Consider the following 27,869-nt stretch of genomic DNA (forward strand, 5'->3'; position numbering starts at 1 on the left):
GTGTGCAAATATATTTATTTTTATAAATGTTGGTGCCAGTGTATACAGTTATTATTGGATCAAGTGCTTTTGGATTCTGGCTTTTGTACTGTATATTGTAACAGGTATGACATTTTGCCATACATATTCCATGGAACAAGCCTTTCATATTCCATGGAAAGTTGCAAATGGAAAAATCAAGAGGGGGAATGCTTAAAAAGCAGAATAGAAATGCGTGTTTTTTACACTTTCAGGGGACTGGGGTTTCGGCCTACAGAACCTTGCCAAACCATGTCTGCTTAAAAAAAAAAAAAAAAAGTATTACTTTTCAATGTGGTATGAATTTGTGTAGCAGTAACCCCTTTTAATGAGAATTTCAGACATGTACTGCAGCAGCAGATTCCCCAGCTGTCTGAAACTCGTTGTGGTTTACAATAAGATTCACAGTTCAATACAATACAAATCTCCATGGGAGAACCCTGAACAGTTGGAGTGTTAGATGTACAAAAACAAATAAACCATAAACGTGTCAGCTTGACAAACCTACCCATGTCAGCGGACATAGAAACACTGGGCTCACCTTTTGACCTTCCCCGTCGATATAAGACTGAGGGAAAATGATAGGGTGGGAGAGAGAGAGAGGAAAAATGTCAACAATCTATGAACTCTATCAAAGGTCTTTTTTCCCCTCTTAAAGTTACTGTCAACAGTACCATCGGGCAACCAAGTCTAAAGTATGCTAGTAGCTACTTCGTGATTCATTCTGAGGAGGTCTCCCAGCAAAGTAAACTGATTAAATATTTATTTTTCTTGCTGTTCACGTGTTTTCACCTTCCAGCACTGATGTGTAAACATAAGAGCCTATAGTCAATCTCCCATTTCGATATGCTTTTCCTGACTTTCAGAATAGCTTATCAAACTTTGCACAGTTCTCTTCTGTTCTGCTGGAGTTTTCTAATCTATATTGTGGGTTTATCTAACAGATAGTTCAAACAGAAAACTTTCCTTAAAGGTCTAGGAATAGGGGATGGGATTACCAGTGAACGCTCCTCGTGGTCATTTTTATACTGGCCTCATTACACATATTCCACATTGCTTTGCTTTGTCAGTGACTGCCCCATGGTAAATATGATATTAAATATGCAAATATCTATGAGTGCAGTATAGTGGGATAGTAAACAGATATGTGTAATACAAAGGTATAAAGTATTACGTTAATGCACTTATGTATATTTTCAGTCGGTATACTGCAGAGTTACATGTTGTGATAAAGCCTCTCTTGTCAGGATGGCCCAGGGGTCTATCACCGCTTTTATGTGGGTGCACCAAGAAACCCTCAGTCAGTGTATATATTTTAGCTCCGTTTGTGCACTTTAATTTACAACTAACACACAAACAAATCAAAGATGTAAACAAAACACTACAAAACTCTCCAAAATAAACAAACCCCAAAACACCCAAGCTACAGCTATCCCAGTGTTTTTCCTTCCTGTCCTCTCCTCCTACACGTTCTCAAACAACAAACCTGTCTTCCTTTTTTTTTATACCATGTGTCCAGGGGAAGATTGACAAAGAATCATTCAATCAACCACCTCCTGGCCACATTCCACACTCCACACTCTACCACTCACTCTCAATCAAACAATCAGCCACTGTGTGGCTGTGCAAACGGTGGCCATTGTGGTTGCAGGCTGTGCCTTCACCAAGATGGCCACCGGCCATCAAACCTTTATCCACACACACACACACACTTACACACACAGGTATAGCCTCTGCTCTACCACAATGCGCAAGGTAAAAATTGCACATATTAGGTTATGGCCTGCAAAATTAGCAACTTTGTATAACATGAAACAAAATCTGGGGGAAAACCTTGCTTTAGGTCAACAGTATAGAGAAATGTGCTGAATTGCTTTGTGTGCACATTTTTTCTTATCACTGCCATGTGCAATAAGTTATATGGTTATAGTGCTATTTAATGCACTGTCAGGAAGTAAAACAACTTTGTGGTTTATCTGAGTTAATACAGATGGAGTCATTCTGTGTATACTATTATTAATTCAGGTGTTTTTTTTTTTTCCTAAATTGGGGAGAAATCCGGGGGTAAAATAGTTGGGCACTCTAAATTAAAATAAGCCGGGCGAGCTGTGATTGAACAGGTCAAGTTCCCAGTGTCTGATCATTATGTTCGTTACAGCAGCCTCCTGTTTCTGCTTCTGTACCCTGGAGTGCTTGCTTTGTTGATAGTACTCGGTTGCCTTAGTTTCAAGAAAAACAAGCCTTCCTTTTGACAGTTTTCAAATATAAGAAAATTAGAAAAAAAAGTACAATTTCAGCTGTATGTAAGTTCATCTTTATTTGTGGTTACAGACCACAAACCCAACAGTGAATGGAAAAATTAACCAAAAAGTGCTGTTAAGAATCTTTTTTGTCTGCTTCCCGGATCTGAGGGGGGGGGGGGGTCTCACAAATTACATTCAGAATGTTTCTGCAAATTATCAGAAAAAATCTTAGTCATCAGGAACGTTGTGAAGTAGTCCGACCGTTCGTGCTTAATACAGTTTGACACTAAGAAGACGGCTGTTCTTAATACGTACCGCCACTTCTTTCAAATATTTGAGTCCCGCCACTTCTGAATTTAAAACATTTGAGTAGCACATTTTCTTTTTCCAAACTGTCAGCTGCATTTATGTGACTTTCTAGTTGTTACTTTGTTGTCCCAGCAGCATCTGCAAGATGTACGTCACAGCAGAGCATAGACTGCAACTCCCAGAGTGCATTGCAAAACAACTGCAACTCCCAGAGTGCATTGCAAAACAACTGCAACTCCCAGAGTGCATTGCAAAACAACTGCAACTCCCAGAGTGCATTGCAAAACAACTGCAACTCCCAGAGTGCATTGCAAAACAACTGCAACTCCCAGAGTGCATTGCTAAACAACTGCAACTCCCAGAGTGCATTGCAAAACAGAGCGGGGGAATTTATTTTGAATGGTCCAGAGTCAAGTCGTGATTAGACGAGATGAGCAGGGAGAGAGGGAAAGAGAGACAGCGGGACAGGGTGACAGAAAGAGAGAGCTGGACAGGGAGCCTGAGAGTACTGTGAGTACCTCCACTTTTTGTTTTCCATTTCAAGCACTTGATAGATAGATATAGCTTTAATATTACAGAAGGATGTTGGTTTATAAGCCCATGTTGAAAGTATCAGCTCGGTATAAGTCCTGAGAAAAAAAATAATTTCAGGAAAAGTTACAATTAATTTTGCAACTAAACATTGGCAAGCATGGTATTAATAATGATATACAGGAATATAATCAGCCCACCAATACAACAGATAACATATATTCATCATAATTGTAGGAAACAACTGGAGTATGAAGACACATGACTTAATTACTGTATATCTGTTTGCATGTGTGCGTTTGCTTTCAACGCTAACACTGATTGATAGTGAACTAGCTTGAGGATAACCTGAAATTAAGTCTGAAATCACAAACTGGCATATATATATATATATATATATATATATATATATATATATATATATATATATATATATATATAGAGTGAGTGATTCGTGCATCTATATACACAGCTGTGCCGGATTCAATTACTAATTCATCATTCACTTGAATCCCAGCACATGAACTAATTTGTGCAATCCCTGTGCTCACATACCATTACATACTTTATCTCCACATGGAGTGATTGTATTTAGGCACAGGGATTGCTCAGCTATATATTTTAAATCATCCGTGATAACCCACGCTCTGTACACCAATACATACACACCACATACAACATACAAAAATACGCACAGGGGCGGGGCACCCTGACACAAACCATTAATAAATCAAGCAAAATATTCTATTAAAATAAAGGGCAATGGCATTTGTTCTTTTTATTGAAACTTTTTATTCAGCTCAGTTGCTCATACTTAGTTACTGCTTCTCCTGCTGTAACCAATTGGGCTCCTCTGCTGTAATCAGAGTGATTGCTGTCGACAGTGTAATGTATTATGACTTGGCAGAGCCGAGCTGTGGCTATAGATTCTGCTATTTGTGCTGTAAGGCAGGTTTGGCTCATGGAAGCAATCTGTGTGAGATGGTGGCCTAGACAATACAGGAATGTTCCTCCTAAGCATTTTTTTTTAAACCATGAATCGCACACATTCAGGAAATCTGTTGGCCTTTCCCAAATTGGTTCATCTAACTTCCAAAGTCATTTAAATCAGATTTATTACATAAAAATAAAGTCTGGAGTCTTTAAGCCTGGAGGTCAGTGGTAAAATTTCTTGATGGGTGTCCGTCTAGAAATAATGTGGGGCTGCAGTGCTATGATGCCCGTGGCTTCATAGGAGGTGACAGTACTGCAGAGGTGACTATACCAAGGCACTGTCATGTACCCATGGCACTTTGGACTAAACTTCAAACAAGTCTTCATTTCCTCTACCCATGGGGGCTGGGAGGCCCCTTCAATGACATGTTGCATCTTTAACACTAGAACTACCGGGCGAACATAAATACCTAGAAGTACCACAGCGGTCTTTTTTACGTTTGTATTAAAATGCGTTTTAAATCTACTGCAGCGCTGCACGCTACGAAACTGTTCTGTGTTAAATGCAGTCAAAACAGCGTGTTTATTTTAACATACCAAACATAGCGCTTACCTTTAATTCTGATTTCCTCACTTGTATTTTCCCATAATTTCTTTGTCAATCAGATGTTCCCCCATGTTGCCTGTGATATTTGGAGCGTAAACACTCTGTGGAGCAATAGAGAATAGTGCCTGAGATTTGTTTGTTTGACTGTTTTATACAAGTGTTTTCTGTTTACCCTTTTATTTTGTGCCTCTATTTTGTGCCTCTTTTAGTTTTGACTCTATTAGCTATTCAACAGTAATTTCCATCTCCAGTCTTGCAATAGCTGGTTTAGTACACTATTATTAAGTAACTTTTTTTCTGTTTGTTTTTCAATATAACCACACCTAAGACTCTGCAGTCCTACGTTGTATTGGTCTATTCATTTTAATTTAATAATTTTTACAGCTATTGATAGATAAATCATGTCTGAAAATGTCTCCTGTAGCTATTCAAAACAAGTATGAAGCTCTCAAGTTCAGCAACACTAAGCCAAACCCACTGTTTTTACTATGACAGTCAAAATGACAGCTGCGGTAGTTCTAGGTTGACCGTATTATATCTCCATAAGTTTCTGTAACCCTGGGTCTACTGATGCTTTGAGATGTTTAATATATATATATTTAGGAAAAGTCAAAAAAGCACAGGTGCCTCAGTGGAGAAAAATGCATTTAAAAACTGTGATGCGCCAAAGACAGCTCCGGTAGTTCTAGTGTTAATGGTGTGTTTCCATCTGCACCGTGAACCAAGCTGTACACAACATCTCATTCCAATATTAAACTGGAAGGGTGCCGGTCCCACCTGCAGTCTACAATCCAATCTGCAACCAGACATGACACAAGGTCAACCGCTGTCATTTATAAATGAGTTCACCTTCCTCTGTTTTTTCTTGATTAGTATACGGTAATTCATTCACAGCCCTACTTCGTTCTGCATAAATGATTACATTGTACGCTCATAAGGTAACCTGGTAAAGACTCCAGGTAACCTTTGGCATAATTACTTTATAATGACTTGCTGCTTACAATGATAACAATATCATTTCTAGTAGTACAGTTGTGCTGTTACAATGTTTTTGCCTTTTGATTTCACATCAGATTGTTAGAACCAACATGACAAATGTTAACCTCAAGAGACGATGAACCAAACCTACACGTTGGGGGGGGGGGGGGGGGGGGGTAATGCTTACGGTAAAACCCAGCTGGAACTGGTACTGGAAAATATTTGTGGTAGCGGTAGACTGATTCCTCAGAATTGTATTATATAAATGTATGTATACTGCTTTAACCAACAGATTTATTCAATTCTGTAACCAAAGATGACTGCTTGTTTTTTTATGAGCACTGTAAAAGTAGACTGCTCTACGTCTTCTACAGAAAAACTGTTCCTGTTGCCTAGCAACTCCCACAGGGTCTTGGTCCTTCTGTTAATTCTGATACATCGGTTCTGAATGGGTTCTGAATGATATAGGTGTGGAACTCATGGCTGTCTTCAGACTAACACTAAAAACCAAGGACCTCTCTTGTATTGTGTCTGCACTTTCTACAAATCAATTTATATGTGTGTCCTTTTTTTCCTACAGGGACATAAAGGCCACCCTGGATCTCCAGGACACCCAGGAGAACCAGTGAGTATTCGTTATTGTTTCAAAGAAAGCACTGGCAGCACCCAGCCCTTTGACATGTCCAACAGTACACTCAACTCTTCACTGTCAGTATTTTTGGCCTTAAGATTAAAAATGAAGTGAAAATAAAATAAATCTGTGCCATTTTTCCTTCATGCAGTGCTTTTCTCTGTAACAGTACAAATTATTATTTGTTTTTTTAGCAGACGCCTTTATCCAAGGCGACTTACAGAAACTAGGGTGTGTGAACTATGCATCAGCTGCAGAGTCACTTACAACTACATCTCACCCGAAAGACAGAGCACAAGGAGGTTAAGTGACTTGCTAAGGGTCACACAATGAGTCAGTGGCTGATGTGGGATTTGAACCGGGGACCTCCTGGTTACAAGCCCTTTTCTTTAACTACTGGACCACACAGCCTCCTAAATGAAACAAACCCTCAGTCTCCCGAACCAGGCAGGACCTCTCTTCGAAAGCAGCTGTCTGTTTGCTTGCAGCTTACATTTCTAATGCACCTGCTGCTTCAGCATAAAACCATTATACTTTGCTTGTGTTATTTTCTTCAAGTATAATTAAGCCAAAACGTCTGCATTAATCCATACTGTACGTTAGTAATCATGTATGATCTGAGACAGACCAATACACTTTACTACCAAGCTATTATTCCGCTCCAGCACAATGTCCATTTATGACTGGCTTCAGAATTGAAGATTTCTCAGCACAGATACATATACAGCACTTGGAGCCTTGAAATTTGGAAAGATAGAAAGCAGTTTATACTGTGTCATAAGTCAAGTATGAATACTGAAAGCAACGCATTTTCATTTCTGAACCTGCTGTGACTCGCATACACTACCTTGTGGATTTCAAGAAGCATAGCAGATACAGGTACTCTGTTAATAATAATAATAATAATAATAATAATAATAATAATATGTATCTGCATCACGTGACAAAAATATCAGACATGGATTATTAATAAAAAAAAATTAAAGCACCCACAGGACTTGACTGAAGAAATGAAAGAAAAGAACTGGTCTGTATTTTTCCAGTACTTAACTCCAGCTCTAGGCCTTAGGGAGTGCTTGCCAGACAGAATCTGGTATATAAAGAATTACATATTTAGGAATCAGTTCTGTCTGTTGTTTAAAATACCAGTAAGAGGGGAGGAGGGAGGAAGGTGGGGGGGGATAATGTGTCAATCACTGTTGTATGTAAACACATTGAACCTCCAAGTCGGTCCTTTTAATCATTGAATAAACGTGGCACTTTGAATTTCAGTTTAAAATAAGTTATGTGGAGGATAATTAACACCACAGTAAATATGAGCAGTAGATGAGTCAACATCTGTAAAGTAACACAAATATTCAGCCTCTTCCTGCAATCAACACACATAAAGCATGCATGGTTTGAGCTGGAGACAAAGCGTTTAAGTGCTGCTTTCATGTTACTGTGTTTCCTAAAAACAGAGGATAACATTCAGCCCTGGGGGCGTACAAGGCTACCTTTCTGGAAGCCTGAGTTTGAAGTCTTCTTTATATATTTGGTAACGCATGAGAGCAGAGAGTTTGCATAATGGTTGGCTGTTTGACAGGAGTCAGGCCCATGTTAAAGGATATTACACATGAATGCATTTGCACTTAAAGAACGTTGGCAGCACCTTCCTTTTTGCTGAAACAGTTCCGTATGGTTTACACATAGCTAGGCACATCTGAAAAAACCAACAGCAAAGTAGCACCTTATTTCTGGTAGGGGCCCCCCCATCCAAAAACAATATTGACCAAACACAAAGGCCTTTCTATTGAAAATGATCGGGTTTCCACGGTGATTTATAGAACTGTACTTGTCTTTCATAAGGAATCCCTGATCAGAACTTGGGACGTTTCTCTTAATTGTGGCTGTTTGCGTAATTCATTTATTTTTGTTTCTTTTTAGGGGGAACGTGGCCCAGATGGAAGCCCAGGTGCCAAAGGTTATCCTGGCAGGCAGGTGCAGTAAATCTTATCATGCTGTGCTGGCTAATGCACAAAGTAGTGATTTGAGTATGGTGGGAGATTTATTATTATTATTATTATTATTATTATTATTATTATTAATAATAATAATTTTAGAGTACCAGGTCATTTTTGCAATGGAAGGGTTTGAGAACTTGAAAAGTTAGCGCATATTATTATCTGATGAACCTGTAAGATTGCTTTTGTATTTACCTCCTTTTTTTAGGTTTGACATTTCTGTATTACATGAAGAGGCACATGAAAGAAGAGCACATGTTACATTTCAACCGGTTCTGTGGCCACAGAATCTACACAACACTAAAATATAATGTCCCATACCCAAGAAAAATAAAATTACAAAATGGGCCTACCAATCCCTTTTGAGATTATCCTCGTGAAACGTCTGTGCAGTTTCTGGATACAGAATTATCTACCAACTGAGTGACAGTGACAGTCAGTTGTGATGTCTTGTTAATCACATCTATCTTAAACGGGGAGATCCGGCTTTCATATATTACAGAATACATATATATAACAAATGAATCGGTCACTTGAGGGACAACCCATTGGCAAGTTTATGGGTTTTTATATATAGTTGAAATGGACTTGTTTTGTTAACCACCCTCATGGTAAACAGTGGTGATCTTAGCAGTATCTTACCCAGTGTCTGAGAGTACTGTATAGTGTGATTTTAGCCTGCAGTTTTAACCAGCATCTATTGAATTCTGACTTGACCCCATTAGTGCCGTCCAACAAGCTATACAAAGGGAGTCTATTCTGAAGGCCCCTGCTGCCTTGTACAGAGGCACTAGGATATCTCTTGAAACAGTGCTTTTGGAAATATTCTTTAAATAAAAACAAAGAATAAAGTCTAATGCTTCATCTTGAGTTGGGAAGTCAGAAAACTGGCAGTATCATATTTTATACAAACACTATTAACTGTATTGGCAACAGTTGACACGGTATCTCTCTCCTCATAGGATGGTTCTTGTTGGCAGGATAACAGTACAGTACAGTGTACAGGCTTGTAAAGGATGGTCCTTCAGCAGGGAAATTCACAGTGCCCTGTACCACGGTTTACACTTTTAAATTGGTCTTTAGCACCCTCTACCATCCAAAATACAAGACACCGTACTTTGAGGTCGTTCTGGTAGAAAAGTAATCTAACTTGAAATATTGGCTTACAAAGCTCAAGTCATTTTCCTAGAATTAAATGGTCTCACGATGGCATGTAGCAACGATAGCTGGACCAACTTGACTTGCTGTCATTCACTTGTGATATTATAATATTGATTTGTTATTGATTTAGAAAAAAGATCAGCGTATTATACTTTGACACATGACATTACTGTATATACAATGTATTTGAATTCAGTAAGTCTAATTATACAATTGCAGGGATTAATTCAAGCAGTCTTTTAATTAGGAGGAAATTACAACATTTTAAGCAAACAAGTAATTACTTACAAGCCTCTAAATTTAAATGTGTGATCTTGTAACTTCATAGGGTGTGTTTCTCCCTTCTGAAGCTTTGTGTAACCCAGTTTTTTACTATGTTGATGATGGGGTTCTGAACTTAAACTTTATTCAGTTGCCTTCATATGGAAATTTGAAAAAACAAAACAACAATGAGGGTGGCGCGGTGGTTAGCGCTGCTGCCTCACAGTTCCAGGGTCCTGGGTTCGATTCCGGCCTCAGCCTGTGTGGAGTTTGCATGTTCTCCCCGTGTTTGCGTGGGTTTTCTTCGGGTACTCCGGTTCAAAGACATGCTGGCTAGGTGGATTGGCCTCTCTAAATTGCCCCTTAGTTGCCCAGCGATGGACTGGCGTCCCATCCAGTGTGTAGTCCTGCCTTGCGCCCTGTGTCTGCCTTTTTTATTTTTATTTGGAGCCACGGAATCCTGTGTAAGTAACAAACATACAAGAACAGGCCTTGCTCAGTAGTGCATTCTTTCTGAAGTGATTTCCAGAACTAACATGTTAATGTTCAATGGTTTTAATGTAATAATAAACTGTGGTTTTAAAGTATAAACACAACAATACTTTGACAGTTTAGTAAAATCTTCCAACTACTGTTATACTTTTCATCTGTTTTAGGGGTTACCAGGACCAATAGGAGATCTGGGGCCTAAAGGTTCTCGGGTAAGTAAAACAAGCTGTTTGCCTCATCACTCTACGTAAAGGAAGTGATGTAGAAACTTGAGCACAGCGTAAGCTAAGCAACCTTGCCTGTAGCGGCGCAAGTGGTAGACAGTAAGGCCTCCTTCTCCTTTTATGAGCCCACAGCTAGAGTCCTGTACTACTGTGGGCTTCTGTTTATTAAAAAGTAATGCTGTTTTGATCACAGCATTTTATAGGCAGTGCTCATGGATTTAGCCATTGCTGCTGTTTACCAAGTTTAGGAGTGCTATCAAAAAGGATGACTGTCAGTTGTATGTTGTCTTTCAATTAAGACATACCAGAATCTACATTGGGGTAATCTCAAGGGTCACATCTGGTTGTATGACCTTTATTAGTCTAAGTTATTTTAATAGTTGTTACATTAGGTAAAACCTGTATCGGGTTAGTAACAGGTTCTGCAAGACCTAGCTCATATTAATAGGGCACATAGCAAACACTTTGATAAGGTTTCATTTCAGAGCCATACAATGCAACGTCTATCTTTTTTTACATGATTTGTTAAGTAAATGTATGTGTTGTTATGGTAATAAAGCAAAGCGACCAAAATAACCCTTTAATCAGGATTGCTACCAGTTGAAATGGAATAAGCTACAGATTTTGTTTCAGGTTGAATGATTATAATAATGGCAGGAATTCAAGAAGAATGTTTGTTTCAGTGGGCTTGTCTGAAAAGGCAACTACAAAGTGTTTGTAATCTTGAGCAGTCTAAATGTGTATGAGATATCCAGCCATCATTGCAAATTGACCTGACATTTCCAATTGATCATAATATAATTAGGAATTAGTAATGTGGATAATGTGTGTATAATGTGATTGCTTAATTCTTGAGGTATTCACGTTGAAAGCTAATAGCGATGTTTCACTAGCCAGCCTGTTATCTAACTGAGCTAGATGTAATTCTCAAACATAATACTACGTTTATATGTAAGAACCGAGTGTCAGCACAGCAGTGATTTTAAGGTGGAATTACAAGTTGAAGTTTTATGTTTCTGTTGCTTTCTTCAGGTGCAGTCTTGTGGTTTCACCTTAAATGACCTTTGTTTTGACCTCTTCCATGTATCAAGGGAAATGACAAATGCTAGGTCAGGCTTGGTTTGACTCCCAATGATGTATGGTCAAGTAACTCGGTATCAGTATATGTTTTGTGGGGGTTTTCGGTTTCTCCTTTTTTTTTTAATCCACTGATCTTAAATTACACTTGAAGAACCTAGATAAACATCCTTTGACTACTGTAATTTACATCTTAACACTCTCTAGAAACACTCTTGAGTAACCCATAACAAGAACACATTTCAAAATGACTGCATGAAGACACACACCACAATCCTTTAACCTGGGGGGGGGTTCCTTGAAAGTGAGCAATTTGGGAGACTTTATGATGCAGGAGAGTGAGAAAATAGCAGTGAACGACTACAGAAAGTATTAGAAGATTAGACCAAAACTACAGACAAAAACTTTTTTTTTTTTTTTTTTTTAGTTCATACAGTTTGTGGTTTGCAGGCTGTTGAACGGGTGCTAACCAAGGTTTTTCTTGTGTTTTGAAGATTTTGCTACTGCATTTATGTATTTATTTTATACAGATTTTCAAGATAAATGCTGTAGATCTTGGAATTTTTTTTTCCCCTTGTGTTTAATCACTTCCTGTGTGGTAAATCACCTGCCCTGATTGCAACTAGACCATTGTAAACTGGCAGGAAGAGATTTTGTACTAGGAAGCTTGAACTTTCACTTGTATAGCATTGTCATGGAAATACCTTCATAACTGAAACTGAAGTATAAAATACAAACAAAGAACCAACATATCTTCAATAAAAAGGGATTTGGTATAATACTAATAAGAGGTTAAAAAAAAGGTTTTAAAACTTGGTTAGCAGCACTCATTTTAATGTGATTTGTTTTACGTACTTACTGATAAAATTGATTGTTTTCAGTGTAAACACTCTTTTTCCCTTTTCTGTCTGGAAGCAGAATGCCAAGCAAAATCATCCAGCTGTATCTGACCATGCCAACATGCTTAAAAAAACCTGCTTGGTTTATTAAAGGAGCAGTGTAACTTAAACAGACACTTTACAGCAGTTTATTATTCATCATTGCGTATAGGTCAATCAGTTACAGATTGTTGGATAGTGGAAGATGTTCAGTGGAAGATATTCTTTTGATTTTAACAGCCGCTAAACAGTAAAGTGTGTTAGTCAGCCAGTTTTTGATTTCATGAACTTGTACCTGGGAAGCAGCACAGATTGATGGGGTTGCTAGAAGAAGTGAATTATGATGGCAGGGAAAGTTGGAAGCAGAGTTGTGTAACTTGGATGCTGAAGAGAAGGGTTTTTGAGTCTTGTAACGGTGGTACTGTTCCTATGTGCAATTGGAGGAAATTCAGATACGATATGAGATTTCTGGCCTTAGAAAAATTATTGCTGGGGGCTCCCGAGTGGTGCATCCGGTAAAAGGCACTCCGCGTTGAGTGCAGGATGCACCCTATAGCCTTGAGGTCTCCGGTTCGAGTCCAGGCTATTCCAGTGCCGACCGTGGATGGGAGTGCCAAGGGGACCACATTTAGCCAAGCGCCGCCCGGAGAAGGGGGGTCCTCGGCTCACCGTGCACCAGCGACCCCTGTAGACTGGCCGGGCGCCTGCGGGCCTGCCTGTAAGTTGCCCTGAGCTGCATGGTCCTCTGACACTGTAGCTCTGAGGTGGCTGCATGGTGGGCCTGCAGAGTGAAAAAGAAGCGGACGGCTGACGGCACACTTTTCGGAGGACGCATGTGTCCGTCTTCGTCCCTCATGTGCCGCAGGTGCCAAAAGCTAGAAGTGGTTTACATTATTTTGACAAAATGTATCTAGAGTGTGTTGCGCTACGTGAAGTGGCTGAAAACCAGGACTTTCATACTTAACTAAACCCTTAATTGAACTAATAATTAGCTTATTTAGGCCTTTTTACTTGATTTAAACAGTTAGAGATTTCAGCTTAACTAAAATGTTATAAATAACTTAAAATATGTAACTTTGTATGGGCAGAGAAGAATTGAAAAGGTCTAATTAAGCTAATTATTAGTTCAATTAAGGGCATAGTTACGTAATTTGCTCAGCTGGAATGAAAACCAGAAATCATAGGGGTGTGAAAATCACTGCTATATATATATATATATATATATACGTTTTAAAATACACACAACAGACAATTGCTCAAATATTTGACTGTAATATGCAACCAAATAGAAGTAACAAAGCAATTTTCATATAACAATGCCCGCTTTATTATGTGAGATATGTTTAGAATTATAATTACAGTGCATTACTGTCCTAGTGCTGTACTGCAAAACTGTTCAATTAGATGTAGTGCCAAGTTTATTACATGCACATGTTTACCCATAACTAGTAAAATAAAAACCTGTTGAGTTGTTTACTATAAAATGGATAGCTTTATCTGTTTTGACTATTAAATATATGTATATCATGAAAATAATAGTTTTTATTCATTTTATGCCAACATCAATTATTCGGTCAGTGCTTGTCATATGTTAACATGTTTAATTCATGAAACAATGCATATTTACCTGAGGCATTCTTATTATTTCTAAGCAATTCCTTATCTTGCCAGGAAGGGATGACTTGCTTAAACGTGCAGGCCATTTTGTTTTGTTCTGTTGTTTTTTAGTTGCAGGAGCAAAGATGGGGGATTTAATGACAAGCTTTAACCACTTTTCCCCACCATCATCTGCAGCACTGTCGGAGAAACCCCCCCTTGATCCCTGGTGTGAGGGTATGTGCCCTTGGACTACATCGTGGAAGCCAGCACCATGCAGTCCATGGGCATATACACTTGCCTCAAGGCTTAGTTCATCATGGAGACCTCCTCTGCGGCGTTCGGAGGGCAGCACTGGACCAAGCTAAGATAGCTGCTTTGACATGACAGCCGTCGCTAGGATGTAATGAGGTTCATCATTTAACTTGTCTTCCTTTCTCTCTGCAGGGCTTTATAGGAATCCCAGGGCTTTTTGGGCTGCCTGGACCTGATGGAGAAAGAGTAAGTTTTAATTTTAATACAGTAGATCTATATAGTGATTTTAAATAAGCGACGAGGCGACCAGATGTGTGTGTTGTGAAGTTACACATTGCTAGGTGTGATAGCCACCTAGCTGAGCGGTACTTTCCCAGCAATCTTGAGGTGTCTTATTGCAACAGTAAAGTGACCCATTCCAGAAGAATAGTTGCTTGGTGATAAGGCTCAGAAGATCCAACCACTCCGCTGCTGTCAAACAGCAGCACTGCTTGGAATCTTATACAGCCAATCCGAGTGGTCTGTTCACCCGCGCCATTTTATAATTCAAAGGCAGTGAAAAGGAACACCTGAGATATCCACCACTGTGTTTTATTTTTCACTGGACTCATTTAAAACAAGCTATTTTGGGAACATTGAGCACAGAAATAAAAATCTGAGAATCCAGAGACAGTTTCCACATGAAATGACTTTTAGGGCTGACCAAGATTTAGTTGTCTTTTATTCTTTTTATTTATGTATTTATTTATTTAATACAAAGAATGTGTTTTCTATATATAGACATCTGTTGCGGAAATTGAGCAACATTATTGTCTCACTGACAATTATTTATAGTTGTCCCCTTAGGGGATAAAACTGAAACCTCAGGCAGGGATTATTTGCATTATTCAATCCCTTTCTGAATTGCGCAGTGACATGAGTTTTTAATTTTAAACAATTATATTGCCCTCTAATCCAGAAACTTATATAAAATAAAAAGGTTTTCCTCTACATCCGCTATAGGAATGTAATGTTTTAAAATATATATATAATGTTAATTGTTATGATGGATTTCTTTGGTGACAAGACAACACCTCTTTATTAATCAGTTCTCAACTTGGTCATTATTATTATTATTTGTTTATTTAGCAGATGCCTTTATCCAAGGCGACTTACAGAGACTAGGGTGTGTGAACTATGTATCAGCTGCAGCGTCACTTACAACTATGTCTCACCCGAAAAACAGAGCACAAGGAGGTTAAGTGACTTGTTCAGGGTCACACAATGAGTCAGTGGCTGATGTGGGATTTGAACCGGGGACCTCCTGGTTACAAGCCCTTTTCTTTAACCACTGGACCACACAGCCTCCCATCTGTTTATTTATTTCCATATATATTTTAGTATGCTGCAATCCTCTGGTAAAAATTGAAACCTAATATTTGCTCAGTTGTTTCCAATTGTGACTGAAACAAACTTTGCAACAGGGAAATACAACTTTGATATATTCCAGAATGCACGTCAGGGATGCCATTTACCTTTCAAATTATACAATCATGGGTGGAATTGTCCAGCTACACAAAAGTGTGTACTACATAATGTAGGTGTTTTAAAATGAAGGCTATAGGTTATGACTGGTAAGGGCTAATGTCAATAGAGGAACCATTGTCTCAGAGTGTGGTGCAGTATGAAGCACTTCTAACACATGGAATTATACCGAATTGTTAGGTGTAGCAGCAGGTTCTTCTCATAGTATTTGCTCAGGATCAACTAGAATTTCAAACATTCACACCATGCTGGGTTATATCTGGAGAGTCACTTGGGGGAAGTAACAAGAGCCGTTTGAAATACGATGATGATGATGATGATGATGATGATGATGATGATGATGATGATGGATTAGCTTTTTCATACACTGAACATAGCTAATCCGAATGGTATCTTGGATGGATCATTCTCGAAGGTGTCCATTCTGAATACCCTTTATACTCGTATATTAATAATATATATTTTTTTTATGATCTTTTATGGTGGTCTCCCGGATCCTATGCATTTGTGTTAAACCCATTTTTTTCTTTTCTTTCTTTCCATTAAAGGGTATCGCTGGAGCTCCGGGGAAGAGGGGCAAGATGGGTAGGCCGGTAAAGTTTTCTCCCAACATACTTTATAGATAATTATTAATGAATATTCTTGAACAATGTAATAATGCCCCCTGCTTTGAAAAGTTTGGCTACTAAACACATTCTTGTCTAATTGTTTGTTTTGCAAGGTCCAGACACGTCCTCACAGCTTTTCTTCCATGTGCACACCTACTCTGGAACCCTTTTTTTTATCAGTCCACTCAGGGTTTATCTCTACAGTCTGTACAATTACAACCTTTTTTTTGGCTTTGTATTCAAAGTGTGTGGCAGTGAATTTGGTGGGCCCCCAAAGTAATGTAATAAAACAAATTATTGCAGAAGGAGCTTGCATGAGTCATATATTTTGAAAGCTTTCCAGACCTTTTTTTTTTTTTGCCTAACATCCAGGAGAGGGTTACAAATATGCGGTCAGTGTCTCTTCTAAACAAGTTCCTGACTCATGTAGAATCCTGATAAACATCTCCGTGTTTATTCTTAAACTGTCAACACGTGGTGCTCTTAAAGAGCTTATTTCAGGCTAGACAGGCCAACTAACAAATGGGCCTTTGCTTTTCAAAGGCTTCATTCACATTGCTCACAGCAACATCGCCTAGTTTACAGTTCACAATACACTATTATACCCACTTAAATAGTCTGAATCATGACTGGAGGTGTGGTGCCCAGGTGTTGTGGACTGTAAAGCAAAGCAGGGTTTCTGAGTTATGGCTTTGAGCTTTTTATCCACGGATGAGGTTTGAACAGATTTGCAATGACCGGCGTTTGCAGTAAATATGTTGAACGCTAAATTCTTTGAAAATCCAGTCACCAGCATAGCATATATCACTTATTACTTTGGTTATTTGTATTAAGAGACAATACAGCACCCAGTATAATCAAATTTATTAGAAAAAATTGGTTAATTTAGTGCCTATGTGTCATTTTGTGTCACGTGAGCCAGACATGAACCCCTCGCTTAAAGGGTGACAAACACAAGAGGCTTGTGAATTAACCTGCTTCCCTAGCATGATAACATTTAGGAACAAAGTGCCCAGATCCCTGTTCTACAGAAATGTGTAAACAAGCATTTCCTAAAAAGTCGCTAATAGGATTGCGCTTGCTTAGTACATTTCACCCTAGACTTCCAACTCGTTTGCGACTCTTGTGACAGGCACAACACTTGATTACATCTACCCCTGAGTGTATTGAGAATACTGGTATAGTAACTAGAAGTAGAGTTTCTGTTTTTCGGTTTTAACTGATAAACTCAGAAAGAACACCAGAAACAACGACTTATTCTGTGTTAGCTTAGCATGTTAATGGCTTGATGCCTCAACAATTCAAAACTCTAAAAGCAAAAAAATGTATACACTAACAGAGAAGATGCTATAAAAGAGCCTTTTGGTCAGTATCTCTTAATTCCAATTACTCATGTCTTGATGTAGCATTTGGCTCTGTTGTTGCCAGCAGAGACATGGGACATTTATATTGGAGAAGGAGGGGTTTATTTTATCTGTAATAGAAATGTAAATAATACACACAATACAGTAGTTTCCTTTCTCTCTCTCTCTCTCTCTCTCTCTCTCTCTCTCTCTCTCTCTCTCTCTCTGCTGTATTTAATTGACAAGGCAAGATTTTTTTTCTGACAGCGGCTCATTTTGTCGGGGTGGAAAGGAGCCAAAATTCCCTGGGTCTTGCTGCCAAAGTCTACTTTGTACTCTCAACATGTATTGGGGGTGGGGGGAGGTTACTGTGTGTTATAACATTAATAGGCAGGTTTCAGAGCATAGGGATAAAGGAGAACTAAATCAAATGAAAATATCATGTCTCCACACATTTCCACTTCAAAATTCCTGAAACTGAATCCTAAAAGGTCGCCAAGAGCCGCTGTCAATAGTTGCATAGTTGCATTACCTTTGTTTGGTTGTTCCTCCGCTTCTATACAGAATCGGAAACCCTAACTCTTCATTTTGAATGTTTAGTTACAGGTGATCAGCTCCTCAAGTTAAGGAAGCTAAACTCGGGTGGATCTGGCTAGCACTTGTATGGCGTTGCGTTGTTGAAGAAAGTGATGTTGTGGCTCAGTAGGCAACCTTCAGATATAAAGATTACTAGCCTGGGTTTTTCACTGCCCCTTAAGCTGTGCTGTAAACACCTAAGTGATGTGATCGAATTTAAGAATAATCGCTGGCTTTTTTCTAACACATTTGTTTTTAATTTTAGTTTTATTGTATTATTTATAAATGACTATCGTTTATTACTCCACGGTCTCCAGAAAGACAATGAATGTTTACCACTCTCCATTTTGAACAGTTATTTTAGTATATTACTGTATCTGGTGACTAGGAGCAATCTGTTCTTTTGTTGAAAACATTTTCCTTGTGTGAAATGGTCCCTGGTTTGGATTTCTCTGTGGGGTTTTTTTTTCACATCCAGTATGTGTTAAAGCAGTGTTGTACAGTATATGTTTGTAACCGTTTATAAATGTGTTGGCCTCAGTGCTAGATCTCCCCAACAAGAATCTGATTGTGTGCAATGTTTCGCAATATGCATCAAATCAATATGTAAACAAGCCAGCAAAAACTTAACAGGAGCAAGTGTTGTTTCTTAACAGTTTTTATAGCATTAAAATCCATTCACTTCATAGGGGCCAAAACACCCCAACCTTCTAATTCTGAAATACAACACAGAGAGGACTGATGTGTATTTAATAGAACTACACTCTGTCTTTGTACCCTCTGGTTGTAATAACAGGAAACGGTTAACGACCTTGCCTCGTGGGGTAATTTCTACTGATTTCTGTAGACCGCAATGCTAATTACTGTCTCTCAACAACAGTTCGGATGGGAAAGAGACGCTTGGAGACCAGACAAATAGTGGAAATGGCTGTGATTTAACAGACTTGCTACAGATGGTAATTCAACTTTGGTGGCTAAACCAAATGTAGTTTTTGGACAAATCTTGCCCATTTCACTCATTCTGTTTACACTAGTCCCCTTGCCTTTTCATGATATTTAATATTTGAACTCACTTTTATTTTTCAGTGCTGAAGGGCAAGGTTATCCTGACATGACACAAGCCGATACTGTGTGGATGTTTGCGAGCAGAAACTGGTAGTCCCGCGGGATTGTTCTGGTGGTTTGCGTGTGTGTTACTTTATAAGCAATGGCTGTGTTGCACCGCTGAGTAGTGTGAACTGCTCATGAGAGCCGTTTCATATGAACATTGGAGCCTGCTTTATGTTTATCAACACTGGCACCAACTATAATTGGTTGGCATTAAATTAATACACTTTCTTGTTAAGATATGCAGCTGTTTCTTTTTAGCATTTGACGCCAGTATATTACTAACTCATATTAACAGCAACAATGCCAAGGTAAAGCAGTCTAGGCATCTAATACATATATATATATATTGTGAAGGGTTTTAGTCCTTCGGGTTCTTTTTCAGCACTTTAAATGACCCAACCACACACAAAACTTGATTTTTAAAAGCGCTGTTGCGCTATTTTTTTAATAGTCACAAAAACCAAAATAAACAAAACAAACACTTAGCTCTTTACGAGCACTAACTAGACAGGCAGGTCCCTGACTCACTCGCAGGACGGCTAAACCGTTTACCTGCCAAACACCTTAAACAAAAACCACACAGGTTTAATGCTGCATACTTTTTTACCTCACAACTGCCAGGAAGCAGAGCACTCCTTTCTGCCTCCCTCTCCTTAGCAGCCTAGAACAGACTGGCTGCTCTCTTTAAATACCCTGCACCTGGCTCTGATTTACAATGATACCCTGGTGCAGGGGATAATTAAATAATAAAACAATTAACAGAAAAACAAATTAAACAATTAGCAAATTAACAAAATGTGCATACGCACATGTTTTCTGCAGGGAGGATATTAACCCCCTCCCTGCTGTGTTACACATCCTCCCCCTCAAGTGTGCAACACTGATCGGCCATTCCAAGGCCACCCCCTCCCCTAAAACACAACCACCCACCCTCGAGTCCACAAATGTCAATTTTCGCCCTCTTCCACGGGCGGACTTGAGGGTGGATCGGTCCACATCCCGGCCCAGCCAGGTAAGGACCGTGCACCGGCGACGAGGGACCCCAACAGGCTGACAGGGGCGACCGGAGCGTAGGCCGGGGCACTGGAGGATGCAGCAGTGGACAGAGGTCTTCCCCTGGGAACCGGTGCAGTGATGTCCGATCACCCTGGGGAAGCGAAGCAGCTAACGGGGAGCAACAGCGACGTCTGGCAGCAGCCCAGCGACGTCTGGGTGCTCGGGGAGAGCGGAGCAGGGAACCAGGGGCAGAGCTGTGGCCAGTGTTGCAGACTCCTGGGCTCTAGGTCCAGCACAGGGAGGTCCAGGAAGGCCGGCAGAGTGTCCAGGAGCAAGGGGCGAGGGACCGGACGCAGCGACGCCGGACTGGACCGTAGGGGTGGTGGTCGGGGCTGTGGTGTAGGTATGCTTTTCGCCTCCCCTGTGGGCTCCAGAAGCGGCGGCTCCTCCCCTGTGGGCTCCGGAAGCGGCGGCTCCTCCCCTGTGGGCTCCGGAAGCAGCTCTGGTTCCACTACCAGTGTTTCCTCACCCAGCTCTTGCTCTGTTGCAGACGGTTCTGGTTGTGCCGCAGGCCACTCCCATTTCAGCGCAGCCCAGTCCGTCTTCTGGATCAGCAGTTCCAACTCTGTCTGTTCTGTCAGTTTTTGTGGGGGTAACCCTCGCTCTCGCCTTCGCCTCTCATTCTCCTCTTGTTGCCTGCGGTTGGCCTCTTCTTGTTCCGCAACCATCTGCTTAAGCATTTTAATCACCTTTAAACAGTCTTCTGTCTCCATTTTTATTGTCCTCGGGTCAGTAGTGCTGTTTACCGCTGCCACCATATGTGAAGGGTTTTAGTCCTTCGGGTTCTTTTTCAGCACTTTAAATGACCCAGCCACACACAAAACTTGATTTTTAAAAAGCGCTGTTGCACTATTTTTTTTAATAGTCACAAAAACCAAAATAAACAAAACAAACACTTAGCTCTTTACGAGCACTAACTAGACAGGCAGGTCCCTGACTCACTCGCAGGACGGCTAAACCGTTTACCTGCCAAACACCTTAAACAAAAACCACACAGGTTTAATGCAGCATACTTTTTTACCTCACGACTGCCAGGAAGCAGAGCACTCCTTTCTGCCTCCCTCTCCTTAGCAGCCTAGAACAGACTGGCTGCTCTTTTTAAATACCCTGCACCTGGCTCTGATTTACAATGATACCCAGGTGCAGGGGATAATTAAATAATAAAACAATTAACAGAAAAACAAATTAAACAATAAGCAAATTAACAAAATGTGCATACGCACATGTTTTCTGCAGGGAGGATATTAACCCCCTCCCTGCTGTGTTACAATATATATATATATATATATATATATATATATATATATATATATATATATATATATATATATATATATATATATATACACAGTATATATATAATATATATTTCAGAATAAGGGCCATTACATAATTGACAGAAACAGCTAATACACTTTTAAATAGATTTTAACTCCCCAGTCCTCTCTTTTTATATTTTGTAATTTCCTGGCCAGGGTAGTACACATTTGGTACTATAATCACTAAGGCCATGACATTACAAAGATAAGTGACGCCATGGGATTATCACAATATAAAGCACTGTACTTTTGCTAAAGCAGTTCACAGAAAGGCAACCTGTAGTACAAAAATGAAATTGTAATTCATTCCATTACTTTAATGTGTAATACTTTCTGTACTAGTGCATACTCTACTATATTCTAGGTCCCTCATTACAGTTTTGATTGATCTCCTAGGTTGAGTTGACAGAATTATTGAAAAGTTAATGGTATAATTAATCGTCTGATTTTTTGGGGTTTAAAATCAATATCTTGGTGCCAAGAAAGATTGGATTTCCATCATCATCATGAATATGGTCACTGGTAGATATGCTTGTTCAGTAAAGGCACACTGTTGGCAGCAGCGAGCTCCGATTCTCCCCGTTAAGCTCTCACAATGTCCTTAGTCATTGCTGCTGGGTCTTGGGATGGAAAACCCCTGCAATAGTCTTCAAAGTTGAAGGCAACCTGGGCCAGCTGCCAAGGAGGATGCTTGGTGAACCCCAGGGGCCCCATGCTGGATACTTCAGGGATACCCGTTTGTTTGATAATGGCAGCCAGCTGAGCAAATTGTTCAGTCTCCATACGCATTCAGATCTATAGAAGCACAGACCACCTCTTTGCATGTGATTCTGTTTTTAGCTGTACATTACCAATTAACTTTAATGCTAACACAGTTTTTCCGCTTGGCCGTAGTCTTCCACATGTTCATAAACACCCCAGGAAGATGCAGTCACCCAGACATTGATCTAGCTACATTCAGGCAATAGTCCAATTTGAAAAATGCCAGAGTAACATGTGTCAGAATGAGGTAATGTGTGTGCAACAGTTACAATACACAATTATTTTTATTAAAATATTGAAGTGGCAAGATTTCAAACTACTTTTTATAGCCAAGAGTTCAATAAAACATGCCAGCTATTACACCCTTATATTGAGTAACGAATTATGATTGGAATTCAAGCATTGTTTCCTGTCTGTTTTAAATGTAATTATAGTTTGAGGGTGTCTCAATACCATTGCAGTCTAATATTTAACAGTCACTTCGCTTAAGATCCTTTTATTCTGCTACAGAGTTTCTGTTGTCTCATCAGTGTCCCTTATCCCAGACTGTTCTTTTACATGGCAGAGGCTACCCAGTTCACAAACACAGAAAACAAACCTACATTACCCACAACAATGACAACCCATTTCCCGTTTGCACACTTTGGAAAGCTGTGATGGTTGTAAAACAGCAGCTAAGAAAACGAAGAATACGCACATCAAGAAGGGAACTTGCATTCTTGTTGGTCAGGGTGGTGACTGGGTCCACGGGAGATTCCAGACTGTGCATTCAGCTTATCTGTGGGTGTGAGAGATAGCTTTCTGGGCTGTAATAGTTTCATTTGCTGGAGTATTGTAAGGCACAAGAGTTCCTGTTGGTATTGTAACCTATTTGCTGTTTCATTGGCTGCTTATGATCTCAAGGAAAGTTTTGGGAGCCAGACATTTTATAAGACCCTGGGAAAGTGTCCCAGTGCTGACAGTATTGTTCTTTCAAAGAAAATCTGGCCCCACTTGTCATCAGTTGCTCACCAGTATTACAAAGCATCTGAGCTGAGGGTCTGCAATGTGCGCAAGCAAGCTTTCCTCTAGTGAATATTATTAATGTCCAGATTGGAAGAAAAATATACAGCTTAAGTAGTCAAATGTTCCCTTCCAGCAACCTTAAAGCAAAACTGTGGTCCATTGGCCAATTTTAGCTGCCAGCTACTGATCTCAATTCTATAAGCATCTGTGGCGGAGTGTCCCGCCCCTATTTATTATTATTTGTATTTTTGTTTGCGGCGCGGGTAAAAGCGCCGCGTCTTTTGTTATTATATTTAAAAACCCCGTGAGGATGCATGGCTGATCAGCTACTGATTATTTAACTAGCTGACAGTCATGCATCCTTACCAAACGCGTGCAGACTCTGGCCGAGGGATAATAAGATAATTACCAACTAGTTAATCCCTCGGCCAGAGTATATAAACCAGCAGCACTCTGCACTCGGGGTTGAGAGTGTAGAGGAGAGTACGGGAGAACGGAGAGAGAAAATAACATTTAAAAAAACAATTGCTAAAACGTGCTGGATTAGCCAGCACGACACTTACTTGTTTGTTTGTTTATTCGTTTGGCCCTCGCGCCTTTTTGTTTTGTGTTTTTGTTTAATATTTTGTTTTGTTTATTAAATACGCTGAGTGCACTAACACTCAGCTTCAACTGCCCATCCACTGTTTGGTTTGAGTTACTTCCTGGTCCGTGACGTCATCCACATCACCACTGCGAGCCAGCCTGCCACATATGGTGTCAGAAGTGGGACAAACAACGCCTCCAACAGCCGGACCAGGATTGAAAAGTGCGTTTTTTTTTTGTTTGTTCGTGTTTTTTTTTTCAAATTAAAAATGGGGAAAAGTAGCCGGAGGAGAAAGCAGCAGCAGCAGCAACAACAGCAGCAGGAGGCGCAGCAACATCAGCCTTACCTTGCCACACTGGATATCTGCCTCACCTGCCTGAAGGGTGAGGAGTGGTGCTTCGCGGTTGGTGAGGTTGGGCACGTGGCACCAGACCAACCCCCTCCATGGCAGGAGAAAGAGGAGCCAGAGCGTCCAGTGAGGGAGGACCTGCATCCTCCAAAGAGGACGAATGCACTCTCCTCTGAGGGAGTCTGGGACTGGCTGGTGGAGCCGGGGAGGGATTATGAGGAAGCCCTCCCTGCAGTGATCAACCTCCTGTGGGCAAGAGATGGGGAGCGCTGGGAGGCCTGGGAACAGCAACACCACCCAGCTTCCCTCCCAGACATCGCAGCCATGGTGTTCAACTACCTGGCTGCGGATATGGGAGAGACTCTGCTGCTGCCATCTCCAGCATCAGAGGGAGAGGAGCCATCGCTGCCGTCTCCAGCGCCAGAGGGAGAGGAGCCATCGCTGCCGTCTCCAGCGCCAGAGGGAGAGGAGCCATCGCTGCCGTCTCCAGCGCCAGAGGGAGAGGAGCCATCGCTGCCGTCTCCAGCGCCAGAGGGAGAGGAGCCATCGCTGCCGTCTCCAGCGCCAGAGGGAGAGGAGCCATCGCTGCCGTCTCCAGCGCCAGAGGGAGAGGAGCCATCGCTGCCGTCTCCAGCATCAGAGGGAGAGGAGCCATCGCTACCGTCTCCAGCATCAGAGGGAGAGGAGCCATCGCTACCGTCTCCAGCATCAGAGGGAGAGGAGCCATCGCTGCCATCTCCAGCATCAGAGGGAGAGGAGCCATCGCTACCGTCTCCAGCATCAGAGGGAGAGGAGCCATCGCTACTGTCTCCACCAGCAGAGGGAGAATGCCTGCTGGTTTCGCCTCCACAGCCTGGGGAGGAGCCCGAACGTCCTACGCCCGAGTGGGAGGAGCCCGAACGTCCTACGCCCGAGTGGGAGGAGCCCGAACGTCCTACGCCCGAGTGGGAGGAGCCCGAACGTCCTACGCCCGAGTGGGAGGAGCCCGAACGTCCTACGCCCGAGTGGGAGGAGCCCGAACGTCCTACGTCCAAGAGGGGGGAGTCGGTGCGTCCACAGCCCAAGAGGGAGGAGTCGGTGCGTCCACAGCCCAAGAGGGAGGAGTCGGTGCGTCCACAGCCCAAAGAGGGGGGAGTCGGTGCGTCCATAGCCCAAGAGGTGGAAGTCTGCGCTTCCACAGCCTTAGGACCCAAGCTGCAGTCCCAAGAGCCAGAAGGGGAGGAGTTACAGGCTCAACCCCCTGAATTTTTCTGGGGGGGAGAAGGGCAGGATGCTGGTGTTCCCCAGCAGCCTCTATTTATGCTGCTGAAGGGAGCACGGCACACACCAGCCCAGCCGCCACAGCAGAGGGAGCCAGCACCGCCACAGCCTCCCTCTGAGTGGCCAGCATCCGCCCCATCGCCTCTGCCTCCACCACCACCAGGAGCAGAGCAGCAGGAGCTGCCTCTGTCTCCACCACCACCAGGAGCAGGGCAGCAGGAGCTGCTTCTGTCTCCACCATCACCAGGAGCAGAGCAGCAAGAGCTGCCTCTGCCTCCGCCACCTCCACCAGCAGAGGGTGAATGCCTGCTGGTTCCACATCCACCGTCGTGGGAGGACTGCTTGCCCCTCCCACCTCCACCAGCAGAGGGTGAATGCCTGCTGGTTCCGCCTCCACCGTCGTGGGAGGACTGCTTGCCCCTCCCACCTCCACCAGCAGAGGATGAATGCCTGCTGGTTCTGCCTCAACCGTCGTGGGAGGACTGCTTGCCCCTCCCACCTCCACCAGCAGAGGATGAATACCTGCTGGTTCCGCCTCAGCCGCCGTGGGAGGACTGCTTGCCACTCCCAGCTCCACCAGCAGAGGGTGAATACCTGCTGGTTCCGTCTCAGCCGCTGTGGGAGGACTGCTTTCCCCTCCCACCTCCACCAGCAGAGGGTGAATACCTGCTGGTTCCACATCCACCGTCATGGGAAGGACTGCTCCTGCCCTGCCTCGCACCACCCAGGGATGCCTGCCTCGCATCGCCTGGGGCTGCCTGTTCCACATCGCCTGGGGTCGCCAGGGATCCTGCTTCGCCTGGGGTCGCCAGGGATCCTGCTTCGCCTGGGGTCGCCAGGGATCCTGCTTCGCCTGGGGTCGCCAGGGATCCTGCTTCGCCTGGGGTCGCCAGGGATCCTGCTTTGCCTGGGGTCGCCAGGGATCCTGCTTCGCCTGGGGTCACTACACTGTGGTCGGAGCCCCACGGAGGGGAGCTGCCGGCCATGAAGAAAGGGGGGGAGGTCAGGAGACCAGCTCCCCCAGCCGCACTTTCGCGGCCGGAGATCATGTGGTCAGAGCCCCACGAAGGGGAGCTGCCAGCCATGGAAAAGGGGGGGGAGGTCAGGAGACCAGCTCCCCCAGCCGCACTTTCGCGGCAGGAAATACTGTGGCTGGAGCCCCGTGAAGGGCAGCTGTCAGCCATGAAGAAGGGGGGGGAGGTCAGGAGACCAGCTTCCCCCGCAGCAATTTCGCTGCAGGAGAAAGGGTGGCCAGAGCCCCACGGAGGGGAGCTGTCGGCCATGAAGAAGGGGGGGCAGGTCTGGAGACCACCCCCAAAAATTTTTTGGCCAGAGGAGCTGGCCGGTGCGCGGGCCATTGGAACACTACGGCTGTTTGGGTGGGAGGAGGACATCCCACCGTGGCCGCCACCTTTGGCCCGTTGCTGCCCCTGTTCCTGCGCCGGGACTGCTGACCGGGACTTTGGGGACTAAGGGGGGAGGTGGCCGAAAAGGCCATGTGTGCTGCGCACAAGGGGGGGCATGTGTGGCGGAGTGTCCCGCCCCTATTTATTATTATTTGTATTTTTGTTTGCGGCGCGGGTAAAAGCGCCGCGTCTTTTGTTATTATATTTAAAAACCCCGTGAGGATGCATGGCTGATCAGCTACTGATTATTTAACTAGCTGACAGTCATGCATCCTTACCAAACGCGTGCAGACTCTGGCCGAGGGATAATAAGATAATTACCAACTAGTTAATCCCTCGGCCAGAGTATATAAACCAGCAGCACTCTGCACTCGGGGTTGAGAGTGTAGAGGAGAGTACGGGAGAACGGAGAGAGAAAATAACATTTAAAAAAACAATTGCTAAAACGTGCTGGATTAGCCAGCACGACACTTACTTGTTTGTTTGTTTATTCGTTTGGCCCTCGCGCCTTTTTGTTTTGTGTTTTTGTTTAATATTTTGTTTTGTTTATTAAATACGCTGAGTGCACTAACACTCAGCTTCAACTGCCCATCCACTGTTTGGTTTGAGTTACTTCCTGGTCCGTGACGTCATCCACATCACCACTGCGAGCCAGCCTGCCACAGCATCTCAGCTATTGTTTCCAGGTGGTGTATGTTTATTTTCTTTGGGTATCTGGTTATGTAGTTCGAGCAATACATCGTCTGCACGTTTTTTTTTTTTTGTTAATCT

At 42.3% G+C, this 27,869-nt stretch overlaps 1 protein-coding gene across 2 annotated transcripts in view; it reads left to right on the forward strand.

The window, feature by feature from the left end:
- LOC117422435 (collagen alpha-1(XXVII) chain B-like) overlaps positions 1-27,869 on the forward strand; it is a 154,829-nt gene that overhangs the window by 55,981 nt on the left and 70,979 nt on the right. For both annotated transcript variants that reach the window (XM_058987052.1, XM_058987053.1), the window contains exons 8-12: positions 6,200-6,244; positions 8,177-8,230; positions 10,332-10,376; positions 14,387-14,440; positions 16,267-16,311. In XM_058987052.1, the coding sequence (XP_058843035.1) occupies positions 6,200-6,244; positions 8,177-8,230; positions 10,332-10,376; positions 14,387-14,440; positions 16,267-16,311 (243 nt within the window). The remainder of the gene's footprint in view (positions 1-6,199; positions 6,245-8,176; positions 8,231-10,331; positions 10,377-14,386; positions 14,441-16,266; positions 16,312-27,869) is intronic.

The sequence above is a fragment of the Acipenser ruthenus genome, chromosome 15, assembly GCF_902713425.1.
Source record: "Acipenser ruthenus chromosome 15, fAciRut3.2 maternal haplotype, whole genome shotgun sequence".
NCBI classification, from domain to species: domain Eukaryota; kingdom Metazoa; phylum Chordata; class Actinopteri; order Acipenseriformes; family Acipenseridae; genus Acipenser; species Acipenser ruthenus.